Raw genomic sequence first — 18365 nt, 5'->3', positions numbered from 1 at the left:
TGCCTCATGGGAGCGGGATCCGGATTCAAACACCGGCCCGAAACACTCTTGACGCAGAATCAAGACATCGCCGTTTCTGTGAGTTTCTTCATTCTTCCCAGTCAAGATGCACAATGGTAAAGATCTGTGGCTGCTAGGAATACTGTACGTGGTCATGGGAGGTCCTAATTATTTTCTCTGCAATGCCCAGAAGACTGAAATTTTCTCCAGATGTATAAAAATGGGATTTGAAAGCCTCAAGAGCCGTAAGATTACTTCCCCCGAGCCCAGAAGGTTTATATTAAAAACGTCGTTACAAAACAAAAAAAAAAGCCAACTCAGATATATTCAAGATCAAAAACTCTTTGCACCGAGACTGGCTGTATTTTTCAGCTGAGAAATATATAAAACTTTTTTTTTTTTTTTTCCTTCTGATAAATACCACATGAAAGATCAGCCACTGAAGTCTTCATATTTACAGAAATAACCAAGATTAAGATTTGACTGCTTCACTCTAGTCATCTCCCCACAGCAGTCGCCAATGGGAAAGCAGCCAAAAAACTCCACATATGCTCCTTGCAGGGCTGAGTCTCACCTAAACCTCTAAGATAGGGGAAATGTCTCTGTCTGCGTGGTTCCCTGGATAACAAACTGAAACAAAAGCAAGGGTCATGTTCATTGTCCCCTGGTCATTGCCCTGGTCATACCCCCTTCAAAAAACCACCCTCCTCTGTCTATTGGATGCGTCCAGCGTAAAGCATAGATTTAAAAGGAAATCTAAATAAGTGGGGCTGCTAAAAAGGAAGCTGTAGAGAAATCTGCTGCTTCACGCTTTCTTGCAAAGCCCACCCCAGGTTCCTGTTGGCTCCCGAGCACAACGTCTGTCTCCTCAATCCTCTCTGGGTCTCGGAGATCAAAACGCGGGTGGCGCCTTGGTCACCGCAGAGCCTCACAAGGCGTTGTACTCCACACATTTCGATGGGTCTGTTGGGAAGTGCTTCTGGCAAATGGTCATGAGCCTCTTCAGCCCCTAGGAATTAACAAAACAAGGACAATTCCGTAATAAAACCGCAGCTGTCGAGCAAGCTTAACAGCCTAGAGTATTTTTAAGCTTAACAAGAAGAATTCAAAACAAGCGGCTGCTATTTTTGGGGTTGGGGTTTGGTTTGTTTTTTTTTTTTTATTTTGTTGGTTTTTCCAGTTTTTAAGTTTTATGAACCTTTCTGCCTGCAAAGTGCCGAGTTATCTCCAGTATTAGAGCAGTCTGTGGCACAACCGAAGAGACTGCAGATCAGTCCCTCGTGACAGACTCGCAGCGAAGGAGCACAGGAATGCTTTAACCCCTCTTCCCCCCAGCAGGGGAGAGAACAGTACTATCACCGTAAGAGATGTTTAAAAGAAACCTGAATATTAAAAGTAATTCTCTAGAGCAAAAAGCAATTTCTGACACCAAAACCAGCTGCACAGCTACAAAAAGAACCGAACGATTTCTCTGGAGGAGAGGTGTCATTCCTCCCCATGGCGGCACCACACCTGACCTACACCGTGCAGGCAAACGGAAGAAGTAAGCAAGATGACAGACAGGACGTTGACTTTTCTCTTCAGTTCCTTCAAGGCACCGATTGCCGAAAAACAACGTGACAGAAGCCCTGCGATTATTTTCTTTCAAGTCACATGTAGAAGTCTAACAAAGAAGAAAGAAAACGGCTGCAGCAGGAACGTAATTGCGTAGCGACATTGTACTCCACGATGGCCAAAGCACACGCCTGTCATTAGACACTCATGACAGAAGATGGCTCCTAACTGAAGGGAAAAATCATTCAACAGAGGATGCCTTGGCCTCTTCAACGCAGGCAAGTCTGGAAAACGCGTCCTAGCACCATGACGACTCCTTGTTTGGGATATTACAATTCCAGGTTTGTTGTAAGCCAGAAACACGTTGGCCTCACGTAACTGCTGGGAGCACGGATAACATTCCATGCTCCAGTTTGAACCAGACTAGCTAAACAAGACCTGGTATTTAAAACCAACACGGAGAACATACACGTTTAAAGCCAACTCCGTCTTGGCGTGTCGTTAAGTCGTGTCATTCAGAAGCACAGGTATGAACTTCACAGCGGGAAGATGAACATGAAGATTCCCTTGACCAACAGATATAACCCCAAAAGCAGTAAGGGACAATCTGAGGAATTCCTATACATTGTATCTTCCCAAGGGCATGCTCAGAGAGATCGAGCAACACTGCAGAGTAGAGATCTTTCTGCTAGAAGAGTGGTAAATGGACACAGTTGGCCAATTATTCACCAAAGCTGGAGAAGTAGCATTATGGCCACGCTGAAGCCCACAACAATCTTGATTCAAAGTCCAGACTAACAACAAAACTGTTTGATGTAACATAAGCCATTTCATCCATTAAATACTTCCAAGCAAGCATTACATGAACTGCAGCCTGCCTCTGAAGACGCATAATCCACATGCCAATTTTCACCTTACAAAAGAATTGGTTAAATTTAATTTGTTGGCTCTGTAAGCGTCTGGAGCTTCCTCTGACTTCATGACGGTATTTTCACAGGTTATGATATTAAAAACTATAGTTGAAGAGAAACCAAAGGCTATACTTGTAGCCCCAATACAAAGAGACACTAGGTAGAAGGAGAAGTTGCATTTTACAAGCAATCTGCCTGCAATCATCCGCAGAAGTTGGAAAGCAACAGAAGTCCTTCTGCCGCAGCATCAAGATCCTGCCAGAAGCTCTGAGCTCCACAGTGCTGCTCTGGAGGCTTCAGAGTTAAGCCAGAAGGTCTGTATCTCAATGAAACTGCAACTGGCAAGAGGCAAATACATTTAATAGTACAAGGAGAGAAGACTTGTTTCCTCAGGCCCATCCACCCATTATGCTGAAACATCAGAGAAGAAAACCACCACTGCTATTAATTCCACAAACAGAAGTACATGACGTGACCATGAATATGCATAGGAGGAACTGAACCTGGAATTTTGAGCCCACACTGTTGACTGAAGAAACACATTTGAAAAATGAATGCATTTATCTAGTCACAGAAATAGTCGGAAGGACAGTATTCCATGGCATTAAATTCCACACATGATGTTAAAACCATGACTTAAGCAGTGAAGGAACTCAGGAGAACAGAGCATGGCTTCGCAGCTTCTTCAGTGTTCATGCAAAATCACAATAGTCAAGACGTAGAAAATCCATCAGACTCCATTCCTAGCCCAGCACTGAAGAGCCTTCAGGTCCAGGATGAGCTACCCATGAAATAGATGTTACGCTTGACCCAAACTAAGACAACTGTCCGTTTCTAGGACCTTTTTACCACATCACCTGTAACTAAAAAACCAATATTTCTCAAAGATCCCCTAACTTCAAAAGCAAATCTACTGGATTTCCAAAGCTAACGTTACCTGGATATACTTCCTTTGAGTTTCATCGTTGAGAACGTGGGCTACGTGCTTGGAGAAAATCTTTTCACGACCCGTTCGAGCGTGGATGCCAACCATAGTGACACCGATAGGCCAGGGAGCATTTCCAATAGCCATCTGAAGATAGGCATCATTTGCCTGAAGGAACACAGGGCATGCACACTTAGCAAAACAGAAAGGGCATCAGAAAGCAGAGCATTTTTGCATTTCCAGATACAATAACACCACATACTCCAGTCTCTCTGAATCAGGTTTCACCACCGATATTAACCAATTTTACAGCACACCTTCCTAACACCATTCATTTTTATGCTGAACTCTGAGTGAAGCAAGGACTATGGACTTCAGCTGACGAAACAAAGCACTGGATAAGGCAGCCGCGTATTGATTAAAACTAAAGTTTACTGGGACTGTTTTCAGCTCAGCCTTCTCAGGCTCCCACGAGCTTTTCTGCTTTGCAACCTTTGCCGTGCTGGCTGCAGACCAGACCAGGGAGCCTGCAAGCAGAACCCACCGCGGGCCCACGTCATGTGCACGGAACGGAGGTCACCCGGTACACAGGAGTGCACTGGTACCTGACAGCTCTGGGGGAGAGGAATGAGCTTCCAATGAGGCTGAGAACCAGCTCTCTACAAAACTGTGTTAAATAAGCAGATCTGTAACAGTGTTTATGAACAGAGCAGTAGCAGCAGCAGTAAACAAACCTGAAATTTCCCAATCAAGATAGCAGGTCCTGTTTCTTAACAAAAAGCTGGAGGACGCAACATCCCCGGGGAAGAACAGTGATAGAACTTGAAGGGAAAATGAGCAGAAAGAAAGGGAGAAAGGAAGAGAAGTAGAGAGCTTAAAAAACCCATGATAACTGAGAACCAGGAAGCCAGGGGGACAGACACACACATGCAATTACAGAAACGCAGCTTCAAGAAGGACTTGGAGCAGGACATTCCTCCACTGTCAGCGAGCAGCTACAAGGCTCACTGATAAAGAGTCTGATTTAGAGACCAATCAACAAGAATTGGCCATCATGACTGGTGGGTGCAGTTTCTGCCCATTTGGCAGTGAGCAAACTGGGGGACAAATAATGAACAAGGCAGAGGGTTGCAGACAGGGCTAAGAGTAAACTTGAAGAAGGGACATGACTTTGTCTTCACCCACATGAGGCAGGATCTGAACAGTCTCACTCAAATACCTACTACTGACTTAAATACGGTTTTGTGACAGAACATAGTATGTGAGCATGCAATTAAAGACACTTCCAGGGCTGTCACGACAGGGTTAATTAAGGTTGAGTGGACAACTTGCATACTGGCATTTGCCTACCGCCACATGTGGATTTCAACATTTAAATCTTTTGAGCGTTTCATCTAACAAACAGTAAGAACCTGTGGCTGATGGTATTTACTAGGCTGCACAAAGCACAAAAAGCAGAGAAGACAATTAACAGGCAGAAAGAGACAAGTCTCTTGGGAAGCAAAATGGAAAAGGATAGGAGTATCTTTAAGAGCACAAGGCTCATTAGCTTAATTAAAAAAAAAAAAAAAACCAAAACCAAAACTTCCAAATATGTACTTGACTAATCAGTCTAATTAAAAAAAAAAAATAAAAACAAAACCAAAACTTCCAAATGTGTACTCGACTCCTCCAAAATCGGTCTGTGAAGTTTACATAAACCCAAGCACCTCCAGGAGAGAGGAGCAGAGAGGATTAACCAACCCACAAGACAGACCACATTCCCGCACACTCACTACTTCGTTTGAGAAGGCATTGGAAAGGGAATTTCCACATAACGATGACCACCAAAAGAAAAAAAAAAAAAAAGCCCCAAACCAAAATCCCACTATTGTACATCCCACACTTTCAGTTCGACTTTCAAATTATTTGGATTAAACTTGCCTTAGGCCAGCTAAAGTTTTTTCAGTAACAACAGCAGATTTGCTTGCTTACTTGACAAATCATCCCAAGTTCTCACAAGAATAATACGAAATACTAGAAATTTAGAGGCAAAACACGGCTCAAGTTCCTCTGCATGCACAAGCTGCTTAAGCAAATGCTATCAGTGTTTGAGTTCCACTTCTGAAGGCAGCTAGAAACATAACCTAACACTGCATTTGATCTTGTGTGCCAACACACTTCTGCCTCCTCCCGTAAGCACAGTTTGTCCAAAAAACTTTTCATTAACTTACCTCAACCTTACCAGGCCAGTGAGTGCAGCAAAGAAAGGGACGGTATCTCATATTCAATAACTAAGTTCACCTCAATTAATACATAATTAATTAGTCAACACCCTACTACTATTAATTCAATACCTTAATTTAACCTTACAGTATCAGGTTTCCCACACAGGATTCTTCTGCAACTTAATATAACCATCCCTGAGAAAAAATTCTGTTTGTGCTTACAAAGCTCTGCAGTTTCACCAGCCTCAAAAGATCTTCTGACAAGCCATGGGTCAAACACTACCTGGAGCCCAACCTTTAATAGTCATTTTTAATTTTGTTTGAATGGATGCTGGGTGTATTTCCAGCTATGTATCTTCCAAATGAAAAAAAATGGGAAATGTTAAATAAACTCAATCTATTAGAACCAGACAGCCCGAACATGCCAGAAGAGTGCAAACAAACATACCTTCACATATTCTCTTTGCAGCATGAATTTAATAATATCTGTTATTGATTCTTTGATGTCTGCAGGAAGAGTCTACAGGAGAAAGGGAAAAAAAAATTAAAAAAAAAAAAAAAAAAAGACATCTTTACTTCAGATTAGCAGCTCAGGAATATCATCCTACTCAGCATTTATACAAAGTTTAGCACCGACCCTAGCTTGAGGACTTTAACAAAGGAAAACATCTTCATTATTTAGATGAAGGATCTGAAGCAAGAGAGGTCAAGTGGTTGTACCTAGTAGCTAGTGGCAAAGTTTAAGGTACAATCCCAATTCTCTATCACATTTGCAACCCAATGAACAGGTGATACATAAAGCAACAACTGGAAAAGCAGTGGGTAGGCAGAAGAATTCACCGGTCAAGATAGAAAAAGTCAGAAGTGGGAGTCATGGGCTCTGACACGGAAACCCTGACCAACTCACTCATCCTCTCGTCTTCAGTGAAGATAACATTACCTTAGGAAAGGGCACTAACCACTGCGTACTTGGAAAGCAGCAGTTCAAAGTCTTACAGCATAGCGACATTTAAAAGCGATTCACCCTTTTCCGAAGTTTTCTGAAGAGTGGCCTCAGGTACGATTCTGTCTGCTTTTGAGTGGCACTGTTCAGCTTCCCCTGTACTCCCCGTTTCACGTAGTCTTCTCTGGCATTCAGCTCCTTAGCCCAAACTCCAAGAAGAAACTGTATGAGGAACAAGCAAATTTATGTCATAGTGCCATCTAGTGACTTCCTTGGCAAAAAGGATGGGAACAGTGGTTTAAGCCACCATGGCAAAATGAGTTTTTCAGAGGAATCTGAATTAAAAAGGCAAGAAGCTCCGAAAGATAGGCAGGGAGGGATACGGACAACCCTCCTATCATAAAAACATGTGGGTGAGGGCAGAGCATGTATAAAAAGGTGTGTACAAAAAAACCCAAGGAAACAATCTGGGAGGGAGGAAGAGCACATAAAAAGAGCAGAAATCTAAGTAGAAGATACTGATGTTTCAGGGCATTTTTTGCAAAGGAGCCTAAGGAACAGTGAAGATCAGAGCGAAAGTCCCACACCCCAGAAGGCAAACATGTCAAAGGTATCTTCTCTCCACCTGGAAAACAATTTTTGAGCTCTCTTTGTCTGACTGCCCAGCCCAAACTATATTAAAATACCAACGTATCCAATACACACAAGTAAAAGCTTTGACTCTTGCTGTGACTTCTGATCATCGCAATAGTTACACAGGGACCGGCTGACTCAAATGAACGGCAATGCAGGCTTATTGCCAGGAAACAAGGAAACAATTTTCTACTATCCACTTGAATCCGTTTCCTTAGCAAAGCCAATGGACTTCCTTTAAAATTCTCTTATTTCACATAACAGTACCAGGTGAAAATTCATTTCAGCTTGTACTGTTCCTGGGGAAGGGAGGCAGGGACTCCTCGCAAGTTTTTAACGCCACAGTAGTACATCGGAGCTGCCTTATACATGCATACAACTGCCTCAATTACTATACGAAAATCAAAACCATGTTTATTCTGTCTGGAAAAGTAGGACCAGATTTTGAAGAACGCTGCTCTCCCAGCAGCTCTTTCCCAGGTCTAGCAGAAGTCACTATTATGACTAACCAAGACTCCAGAGTGCCAAACATTTTAAAAAAGCCCACATCTTAAGGACAATGTGTGAGTTCTTCTCTCCAAGCAGCTGAAACCGTCCCTTCTATTCACAAAACGTATCTGCATCATAGTAAAAAAACATGACGCAGCTACAGTATAATTAATCTATTGGAGTCTGTTACCTTCAAGAACTTCGTTATGATGTCCATATCATAGTGATCATCACCCCATCCTAAGGATTCTCCCAAAGCCTAGAACAGGAGAAAAAAGGCAATTATTTCCACGTTGTCTAGAAGTTTGCCACCACAGCAGGGCAACTGTAATAAACTCCAGCAGTAATCCAAAACACCAGTTAGGAAATGGACTGAAACAGCTCTATATGCTACTGAGATTCATTAATCTATTAAAAACACTTAAGTCAAAAAGCCAATATGATTATTTCTGAAAAGTCAATGAAACAATAATTTTTCATTCATTAACTACTAAATTATTGGCATAATTAGCAGCTGTCTGACAGCACTGTATTAAGGGGAGTTGTGGGTGCACTGCATTTTTTGAGATCCCCAAAGCCATCCATTAACCTAATTATTTTGTTAAGCTATTTCAGTTCTCTGATGTACTGGGGCTTTTTACCATTTCATTTAAACAACTGTGAAATTGAGGGAACAAATTAAAAAAAAAAAAAAAAACCAGCACAAAAAAAACCCAGTAGTACACTCGAATTCTCTAGTTGCCTGCCAAAACATCAAAACTATTAATACTAACAGCAATTTTTAGAAACATTTTCCAGTAGGCAGAGTTGGATTTATAATCTATTTCTATTGTCCTCACCTTTCCAAAGTGAGTTTTATTTAAAAACATCTCCTAGATTTGGAACCCAATTCAGTGTAAGCCTTTACGCTCAAGGGAATGCAGTTAAAGCAGTATAAAATTAAGACTGCTGTGTTTTCAAACTTTTCAGAAAAAGGTTACTTTTATGGGTTGGATGAGTGGACAGTGAGGTGGATTCGGAACTGGCTGAATGACAGGGCCCAGAGAGTTCTGATCGGCGGGGCAGAGTCCAGTTGGAGGCCGGTAGCTTGCTGATGCTGAACAGGATCGGCCCTGACGTTGTTCCTTGAGCAATGCCACCTCTGCTGAGAGGGACCTGGGAGTCCTGGGGGGCAATAAGCTGACCATGAGCCAGCAATGTGCCCTTGTTGCCAAGAAGGCCAATGGTATCCTGGGGTGTATTAAGAGGAGTGTGGCCAGCAGGTCGAGGGAGGTTCTCCTCCCCCTCTACTCTGCCCTGGTGAGACCCCACCTGGAGTACTGTGTCCAGTTCTGGGCTCCCCAGTTCAAGAAAGACGAGGAACTCCTAGAAAGAGTCCAGAGGAGAGCTACTAGGATGATAAAGGGACTGGAGCATCTCCCCTACGAGGAAAGGCTGAGAGAGTTGGGCTTGTTCAGCCTGAAGAAGAGAAGACTGAGAGGGGATCTCATCAACGCATACAAATATCTTAAGGGCGGAAGTCAAGAGGACGGAAGCAGTCTGTTTGCAGTGGTGTCCAGCGACAGGACTAGGGGCAATGGATGCAAACTGAAACACGAGAGGTTTCAGTTGAATATGAGGAAGAACTTCTTCACTCTGAGGGTGGCAGAGCACTGGAACGGGCTGCCCAGGGAGGTTGTGGAGTCTCCTTCTCTGGAGATATTCAAAGCCCGCCTGGATGAAGTCCTGTGTAGCATGCTCTAGGTGAGCCTGCTTTAGCAGGGGGGTTGGACTAGATGATCTCCTGAGGTCCCTTCCAACCCTTACGATTCTGTGATTCTGTGATATGTCTCAAACCTGCCCTACTACCCCAAACAGGAGATATTTTGAGAACTAACAGATCGATAAAATGCAGCCCCATTACAACTGGTATCCATTCTGATATGACAGCTATTTTAAAACAGACCCCCCTGTACCCTAATGAAAGAGCAAAAACTACCTCCTAATAATATTGTGTTCACTTAAGATTTCAGTTATAAATCAAATTACTTCTTAAACACACTTTTGGAGGGATGTTATGAAGATTAACTCCTGCAAAGAGTTTTGAAGATTAAGGGTAAAAGTCTTCAGCTCAAGTTAATGTGCTTTTCGATACATTACCCTACCCAGGTCCTGAATGCACTTCATGGCACTCATTCTCTACTCACTTAGACAAATACCATGGTATTCTTTCACAACGCAGTAGTCATTTGCACTGAAGTTTGTCGGACATGTTGTCTCTGCACTCCTCGTATTTCCTGTGATCTGCGTACTTCTGATGTCCACTTCTTTTTTGGTCCTGGATGTTTTTATTTCAAACGTTCATTCTGTGTGTCCATTTTTCAAAGTCCATCTTTCTTGTATAGGGAAAATTCATTGGTACTGAGCTTATCACCCTCTCAAATACTCACTGAAAAGGCTTTAGAATGTATGACCAGGTGATGTATTTTTATTAAATTCTCTGCTTCCAAACCCCCTGCAGAGGGAATCCTAACTGCATCGCCTTCCTTGCAGGCAACTCCTGCCCACTTTTTGATGAGGTGTTATATACAAAGACCACTTGAGTTTTCACATGTCTACTGTAGGCACCTCTTGGTGCAACTCAAGGCTTAAAAACCTGAATTTCCTAACAGAGCATGTTGAAGGACACCTCAGAATGCATAAGCTAGATGTTGAAAACAAGGTAACTTTGTCTAAACAACCCTGAAGTTTTCTCACAACAATATACTACAGCTAAAATCCCTTAATTAAAATCTACCCATCACTTACTTCTAGTTCTTCAATAGTAGTATTCTCCTCATGGACTTTCAAATCATTCTGTGAGTCATCGTCTCCTGCTTCTTGGCCGCCTACAATTTCGTTCAGATACTGCTGGTCAATCTTATCCAAAGCAGCCTTCAGGTCATTTCTCAGGCCCTGGAAAAGGTAAGAAATGACTAGTTTACAAAAAAATCTCTAGTAAATTAAAGCAGTTCAGTACTGTCACTGTGAGCATCCAGCTTCTGTTTACAAAAAGTCAAATTCTGTAAAAACAACCATAAGGATTTAGCTTTGCTGTCTGCATTTAAACTGAATTCAAAAAAACAGTTTCTGGATTGCTTCAGCACTTAACAGAAAACAGATGCATGAAATTCTGCCGTGTTCATACCTATGAAAAAGACTTTTTACCACACTTTCACCAGAAAACATGGAGGACTCAATCAAATTCTAGGACTTTCTTCACGGCATTTTCTCCAAGCAATGCAGTGAACCACCCCAAAACCAACAGAAAGCAGACCATAACCATCATCAGCTCTACAAGTCTCCACATCTGCCCTGAAAAAAGCTGTATATAAGGTAAGTAACACTCCTTCAGTACTATCACATAAAACATTTATGTAGTTTCCCTTTATTACCAATGATTTAAACATAGCAGAATGTTTTATATAGATTATGTGTTCAAAATCTCTTACTCTATAATAGGCGATTAAAAAAAAATAGAATCAGTTTGAAACCATATATATAAAGTTAAGAGCTGCTTTTAAATAAAACAAGAAACTCTGCTTATTCACAGTTAGAGGACTTGCATTCTTATCTTGAGACATAAAATATAAAGCCCTGTAAAGGAGTATGACATTTCTTACCCTACAATAAATTCAGCCACTCCCCTGGGAATAGATATGGACAGTTATTTCCCCTCTTCCATCATTATACTTGACTGTCTGGAGCGTTTCTATTAATCATTTAGTAGTCTAAAAAATGCCTGAACCACAAACTGGTTACAGTGGCTATCTACATTTTAAGCAACACATAGCAACAGGAGTGACTGAAACATACTACACAAAAATCCAGCACAATCCTATTTATGAGCTCACTGTTTCCTACTACTTCTACTACTGTCATCAATGTCACTTCATTAGCAGAATTATTTTTTTTTTAAATGTTTAGATCTGTTTATCTTTTTTTAAAAGACTTGAACAGGAAAAGGCTTTCCTTTTCAGGGCAGCCACAAGAAACAATTCAGTTTGCCATGAATTAGGGAAGAAAATCTAAACCTGAATTGCACCTCCTCACTTAACTGATCAATTCTTGAGAGAAAAGGAATAAATAAGTAAACTATGATATATTTTTTAGTCATTTTTTGAATCGATGGCTACTTTAAAGGCAAGGGGGGAAATCACATTTCCCTAACAAGTTATAACTCTGGAATCCAATGATTTGAAAAATCATTTACATGCCAGAAAGACATCATCCTCTCTCTTACCCGTACCATACAGAGATGTGTATGATTGCAAACACAGGACAGTTTTAACAGTAAATGACTGTCTCTGCTGGTTAAAAAGCAGGTTACAGCAGAGGCTGGGGAATTACTGCCACCTGGGGGCCCCTTTTCACCTGAAAAGGCCTAGAAGGTTTCTAGGGTTAAACTGTCTAACATAGGGAATTGTAATTGTGCACAAAACTACAACATTTAACATACCTTCTCAGGCAATAAATGAGACAGAGCAGATATTTCTCTTTCCTCTGTACTATCGCTCCCTCCTAAAAATTAAGTTACTGAAGCTGATTTTCTGTAAATTTGATAGGGTTCCACATTGGTTATCCCACTATAAACAAGTAACTAATAACTAGCCAGTCTTACCTTGTTCACTTCAGGTGCAAGAATTTCTATCTTCCTCAAACGTTGAAATGCATCGTAATCAGTTTCTCCAAACAGCCTGATCGGCTCACCTCTCTCTCGTAACCTCCTGATAACCTGAAAAAAAAAAAAATCAAAGCATTGCCTTACGCAAACTCGTAAAGGAAGCAAAAGAAAATCCAGAACGCCGGATTTATTTACTTTGCTTAGAATAACAAGCTGAGCTGGACTGGAGAGGAAATGGCAGTATTTTAAGCAGCAGAAAAATATTCCAGACACTTTGCAATCTAAATATAACATTCCCATGGTATTTCAGTGAAAGGTCATTCCAAGTATTACCAATCTAAATTTTGCATAAAATCCCAAGCTGTTTGGCATAGCCTAACTTCTTCCTGCTCTGACTTCTTTAAACAAATACACAAAAATCATCGTTCTGGCAGAGCTTAAAAAATGTTTTCAAAGTCACAAAGTATCTTGACGATAATCTCACTCACCTACTTGTCTAGGGCAATACAAATACTCCCTAACCAGGCTGCAGGTTGTCCCACCACATCTGCAAGATTATTTACTGAAAATTCAATATTAAGTCCCGTAATCTAATGAGATAGTTACTTCAAAAGTAGCCACAACAGAGGTGAAAAAGCCTCCCTCAACTGATTTGCAAAGTCACGGGCAGGAATGAAAACTGAACTTTATTCTCCTGACTCCTTATCTCATACATTGCTTGCTATATCTCTCTATACTTGCCATTATTCATTCAGTGTATCAAGCAACAGGCTTACTGATACATGAATCACCATGTGAATCACTTTGGTGATGAAGAGAAGGCATTACACTTCACCTCATGCCACCACTTCGTTATACCAATAGACTGGCTGGACAACAAGAAACTAAATTAATTGAGCAGTTAATTCATATATTCAGTTCAAGTGTCTTGCTGGATATTGGCAAGCATTTGACTTGCAACTGTATCACAAAACCAGGGGTGGACAGAGTGCTGGCACAGCAACACCTAAACCTCGACCAAAACACGCACCCAGGTAGATCAACAGCAGTGAGACACCGTGCATTGCACGGGACATCTGGACCAAACCTCAAACCAAACGTGAAACCAGCAGCCCACATCACAAGTCCTGTGATAAGCCCCTGTAAAAAACAGTGAGTATCTTGCAAAAAATTAAGGGGATGTATGACGTCCTCAGATTATCTTAGCTGTGAGTTTCCGTATTTCCAATATTAGAATTTATTCTGTACCTCTGAACTTCCTGCTTCTCTTTTGCTGTGAGGTATAGAGCTGTTTGTGAACTCACATTCACATAGGTGTTTTTATCCTTAGAAAGGACAAAGAACACACCAGCTGCTCTGGCTTCAGGACTTTTTCTTCTAGAAATCAAGGCAAACTCCCAAAACTTAGTTTCTAAATTTGGGTTCAGACCAATGAGCTACAAAGAAAAGAGGCTGGGGGAAAAAAATGGCAGAAAAAGTCAGCATGCAACCTTCTGATATCACTCGCTATTCAGGGTACTATTCTGGAAGTCATCTGAAAGAGCTGTAAAATGTTATAGCGCATCTGTGCAAATCCATATGACAAAGAAGCTCCACCCACCTGTACCTCCCTATGCATTCAATTGGACAGCAGATCCTTGATGAGCAAAGATGATCATTAATTTCTGACTGTAAAAATGGAGGCTTATTATTTAATACAAACTGCCATAAAAAGGACAGTTCACTGGAAAAAAACAGCTTTAACAAGAAATTTCAGATTCATTTGCTGTAAACTCAAGTAGTCTGCTTATGATCATTGATTTTACCTCCTGCCTGGAAAGAGTCATTGGTAACTTTTCTTCTGCCAGTTCGAGTTCCAGCACTGGATTTGATGAAGTCAGGGGTTTCTCCTCCTCTTCCTGCTGCTGCACCTACATTCAACAGACATCGTGACTAATGTGCTGATGGAAATAAACCCATATTTTGATAGCAATGTAAAGATACAAAACTCTGGAACACAGACTTTAATATGACAATATAAACCTTTCGTTTCATAGTTTTTATTGTCTATAATTGAATTTCACAGAATAAAAGCTTTCAGAAGCATCGGTATTTAACTAACACTTCTGCTGGTTGCAGGAAGCAGTCTCTATAGCAAATGGAAAGGACAATTGCTAAAGTTTGGCAAACACTTTAGCAGGCAGGTGTCAGCATCAGTGCCAAAAATAGCAAATCCACCCTCTGCCTGTTGATTCCTGCCCTACCCGCCTTACCCATGCAAAAGCTTTTGCACTGCTATGTGAACCAGATGGGGGAAATGATTCAAACAGAAAAAAATCTGGCAAACACAAAGAAAGGTACCCTTCCCAGCCCACTTAACCTCCTCAGCCAGCCCACCAGGCGTAGCACGTGCACGGACACAAGGGCAGAAATGAAAACCCAAAGGCAGGGAGAGAGTGGGCCTGCTTCTTTTGGTGGCAGCGCCGGCTTAGAATGTTCATTACCTACAGCTTCAGTGAGCAGAGTACAATTAGCACTGATCCGTGGTTCCTGCTGGTTTTGAGAGGTGCCTGTTTAAGGCAACGCATCTTTCTCACAAGCCTGCCAAAGTTTCTTGCAGGTTGAAAAAAACCCTACAACTCCTCATAGGAATAGGATCTCATTAACAACTCCTCTTAATCTAAAAGAAGGTCCCTGAATCAAACAGAGCTTTCCTTTTTTATTAGTCAGTATTTTAATAATGCAAATCAACTCTTTGATCAAAGTAACTTTGAGATGGTAGTCATGTAACTACAGTTCTCTTTATAAGCTCAGATTTGACGCTTCTGACAACATGAGCAGATCGCTGTTGGTTATACTCCTATGATAAGGAAACACTTCCAGTACTCGCTCACATCTTGTTTTTTCCTACAAACCTTATTAGAATTTATTTCCTTTCCTCCCTTGCTAAAAGGGAAATGCTCCACTTAATCCTACAGCACCCTGTAGCATTCTCTATGCACGAGCAGCACATCGTCATTATCAGTCTGTATTCAGGTTGATCAGTTTGATGAAGGTACTAGACAGATTTTTCTTTTTTTTTTTTTAAAGAAACTTTCATATTCTTTCAGGCCAATGTACCAGTCTTGCACTCTGGTGTCAGTATGACTCCATGTGGATGTTAGGATCCACCCCTGTGGCTCCAGCTACAGGATTCAACCACAAATCTGTAGTCAGTGCTGTACTAGCAAATGCGGAAATCAATCCTATAACCAGAGGTGTTTGGAACGAGCAAGGGAAGGACAATCAAATCAATGCATAACACATAAAGGGAGGGGAAAAATAATAACTTCCATCAATGCAGGAAAGGGGGAATTAGCGAGGGACAGAAAATTCGGAAGAACTGTGTAAAAAGACTAATATATATTAAGAAATACACTCCCATGGCAGAAGGATACGTACAAATTTTAACTTACAAACATTCCTGAAATCATAAAGAGACAGCAGCATTGGGGGAAAAGATTTGATCCATTCTGTCAGCAGGACTCCAAGTTACACGCAGTATCTTTACCACAGTTATTTTGGTTTCAGCGCTTTCTTTTTCAAGCAAGTCAAGTTATTACAACTTATTAAGTCTAAGCAAAGCAAAACCACACCTGAATTTAAAAAGAAATCAGTCTATGTTCCACTTCTTACTAAGGCAGTAAAGATCAAATGCAGAAATCTGGGAGGCTCTAAAAAGGTACTAAAGAAGCAACTTATTTTAAAACCATTTTCAGGGTTACATTTCAAACCAAAACTGGTGCTGCAGCAGCACAGATAACGGCATTTTAACGGCCATGTGAGGTTCTGAAGAACTCAAGCTAATGCTCAAAAAGCATCATGTAGCCATTTCCGCTTGGAGGAGCGACTGGATTCACAAAACACTTTCTCATGACTATATGCTGCATGTGCCAGGAATCGCGCTGGCACTAATGTTCAAATATTCTACAAACAGATCAAGGTTTCAGAATAAGTCACCAACTGGGTAAAGTTCAACTGAAAACAAAGCTCCTGTTTGTGCCCAGTAACAGCGAACAAGATTACGAGCCTCTATCTTCCACAAGGGAATGCATCCCCCCTCCCATACACGTATCATCAGGCAGGCAGGCAGACGCACACACTTGTAAAAGAAAACAACATTCTTTCCATTTCACTAAACTATTTCCCTGACACAGTTACAAGGCAGCTAAAGCCTTCCAGATCACTCATTTGTTTCCAAATGCGCCCTAGGTTACCAATTGTTTTCTAATATTTTGTCAGCAAGAAAACAAATGCTGTTGTTGCACTCTTTCAATGCTGGATGGTCGATGGCCAAAATCCAAATCCAAATACATACAGTATGAAAGTTGGCAGATCTTTTTAGTATGCACCCACGCTATACTGATTTCTTTTGGACATTTTGACAAGACCGTGAATATTATCTGAATGGATAAAATTATCTAAATGTATCCATTTTTTTCTGGTAAAGGGGGGGAAGGTAGCTACATTAGATCCAGTGTTCATGCCTAACAGCACAATTTAAAAAGAAAGGAAGACAAGCTTTGATCCCAAGCCACTTCATGCTTTCCACAAAAAAAATAAATAAAATAAACAAAAGCCAAACCATAACACAAACTTAAATAGCTGTATATCATGCATATCTTTTCCTGCATTGAAAATGGTTTTGGAAACTCATACCTCTCCAGGTGGCTTCTCATTTACAGGCTAATGTATAACATTAACGGATTGAACAAAGAACAACAATTATCATTAACGACATTTATACTGTTGATAATAAAATGTAGACTTCAAAGTAAATGCTCAAATTCCTGGAAGAACAATTACCATACCTTGTAGCCACATCTCTGAAAGTAGGCCTCCTCTTCTTTTTTAGCTAACTCACTGCGTTTGAAATATTTCTTATTTCCCTAAAAGAGAGGGAAACTGTTAACAGTTTACAGTTTTGCATGCCTGGGCAAAAGCGGCTCAAACTTCCTTACTTGATTTGATGAATCCAGCTACATCCTTTCATAGAGATGGCTACATTGTCATGCAAAGGGGACAAGTTGGAAGCACCTCTGAAAATCAGCAATATAGAATGACTTCACAGCACATATGTATAAGCAGGCTTGAAAGCACAATGTTGTTCACCAGCACTTTAAAAAAACCACATTCATTGTCACGTAAGGCCATGGTACTCGTTAGCGTAAAGCTTCACTTCAGAAGTGCACAACAAGGCCCAGGTTGGAGTACAGGAAAGTTGTTTAAATAAACCATAAAAAACATGTCACTTTACACTAAATCAAGGAAGTGGGAGAAATCACCTTCCTACAGAGTATTCTGCAAGCTTGTTTGGGGCACCTACGTAGAAATGTGTTTGATGAGATCTTCCAGACACACAACAGCCGGCAACTGTGGTCACCCTGAAGCATTTCCCTTGATTAATATGAAACATTACTTCTTTCTTCATACTTTGCCTGCCTGACCTACAACAGCCTCCGATCACAGCTCCCTGCTTCAACCACTAACGCCAAAACCTAAACTCGGACATCCACAAAAGCGCTGCTTGCTGTGGGCGCCGTTAAGCTACTGCACTGGGCGCACACGCACGCATCTCTGCAACCCTGCTGCTGCTAGGAACGTTCTGCAGCAGGGGCGAGGAAAGGGATCCACACATCGTTCACCGAAGGTGGCACAGTCTTTTCTCATCTCTCAGCACCTAAAATAAATAAGCCGACCCCAAAAGGCAAAGGCACGCAGCCAGGCCCTGAGGGTGACCACAATGAGGGTGGTGAAACACTGGAATGAGTTGCCCAGAGAGGTGGTGGAGGCCCCATCCCTGGAAGCATTCAAGACCAGGTTGGACGGGGCTCTGAGCAACCTGATCTGGTTAGCAGTGTCCCTGCTCCCTGCAGGGGGGTTGGACTAGATGACCTCTAGGGGTCCCTTCCAACCCAAAACATTCTATGATTCTGCACACCCCCCCGCCCCGACCCTATACCCCTCCTGGCTCCTTCCCCGATCCCGGCCTGGGCCGCCCCCGCTCCCCTTCCCCGAGCCCCGCGCCGCCCCTGACCCTCCC

The 18365-nt window shown here is 41.7% G+C and overlaps 1 protein-coding gene across 1 annotated transcript; it reads right to left on the bottom strand.

Annotated features, from left to right (window-relative positions):
• Positions 1 to 326: 326 nt before the first annotated feature.
• On the bottom strand, positions 327 to 18124 carry PRPF18 (pre-mRNA processing factor 18). Its single transcript, XM_035889156.1, has 10 exons — positions 17898 to 18124; positions 17134 to 17211; positions 14110 to 14214; positions 12302 to 12415; positions 10450 to 10596; positions 7853 to 7921; positions 6622 to 6762; positions 6046 to 6117; positions 3403 to 3558; positions 327 to 1009 (listed from the first exon to the last, which is right to left on the bottom strand). Exons 1-10 carry the CDS (start codon positions 17958 to 17960, stop codon positions 929 to 931), a joined length of 1026 nt encoding a protein of 341 aa, XP_035745049.1. The 5' UTR covers positions 17961 to 18124; the 3' UTR covers positions 327 to 928.
• Between the last annotated feature and the right edge of the window lie 241 nt (positions 18125 to 18365).

This window comes from Egretta garzetta, unplaced genomic scaffold (assembly GCF_000687185.1).
Source record: "Egretta garzetta isolate BGI_Z169 unplaced genomic scaffold, ASM68718v1 scaffold291, whole genome shotgun sequence".
Taxonomy (NCBI): Eukaryota; Metazoa; Chordata; class Aves; order Pelecaniformes; family Ardeidae; genus Egretta; species Egretta garzetta.
Note: the sequence above shows the minus strand (reverse complement) of the source record. Positions and strands in the feature narration are given on the sequence as shown.

Bases quoted from the DNA above. Each gene is read 5' to 3' on its own strand.
- PRPF18 (XM_035889156.1), bottom strand. From the start codon at position 17,960: ATGTGTGGATCCCTTTCCTCGCCCCTGCTGCAGAACGTTCCTAGCAGC. The intron at 6,763-7,852 runs GTAACAGACTCC...TTCCTCATACAG, and splicing joins TCATAACGAAGTTCTTGAAG to TTTCTTCTTGGAGTTTGGGC. The intron at 6,118-6,621 runs GTGAATCGCTTT...TTTCTCCTGTAG, and splicing joins TCAGAAAACTTCGGAAAAGG to ACTCTTCCTGCAGACATCAA.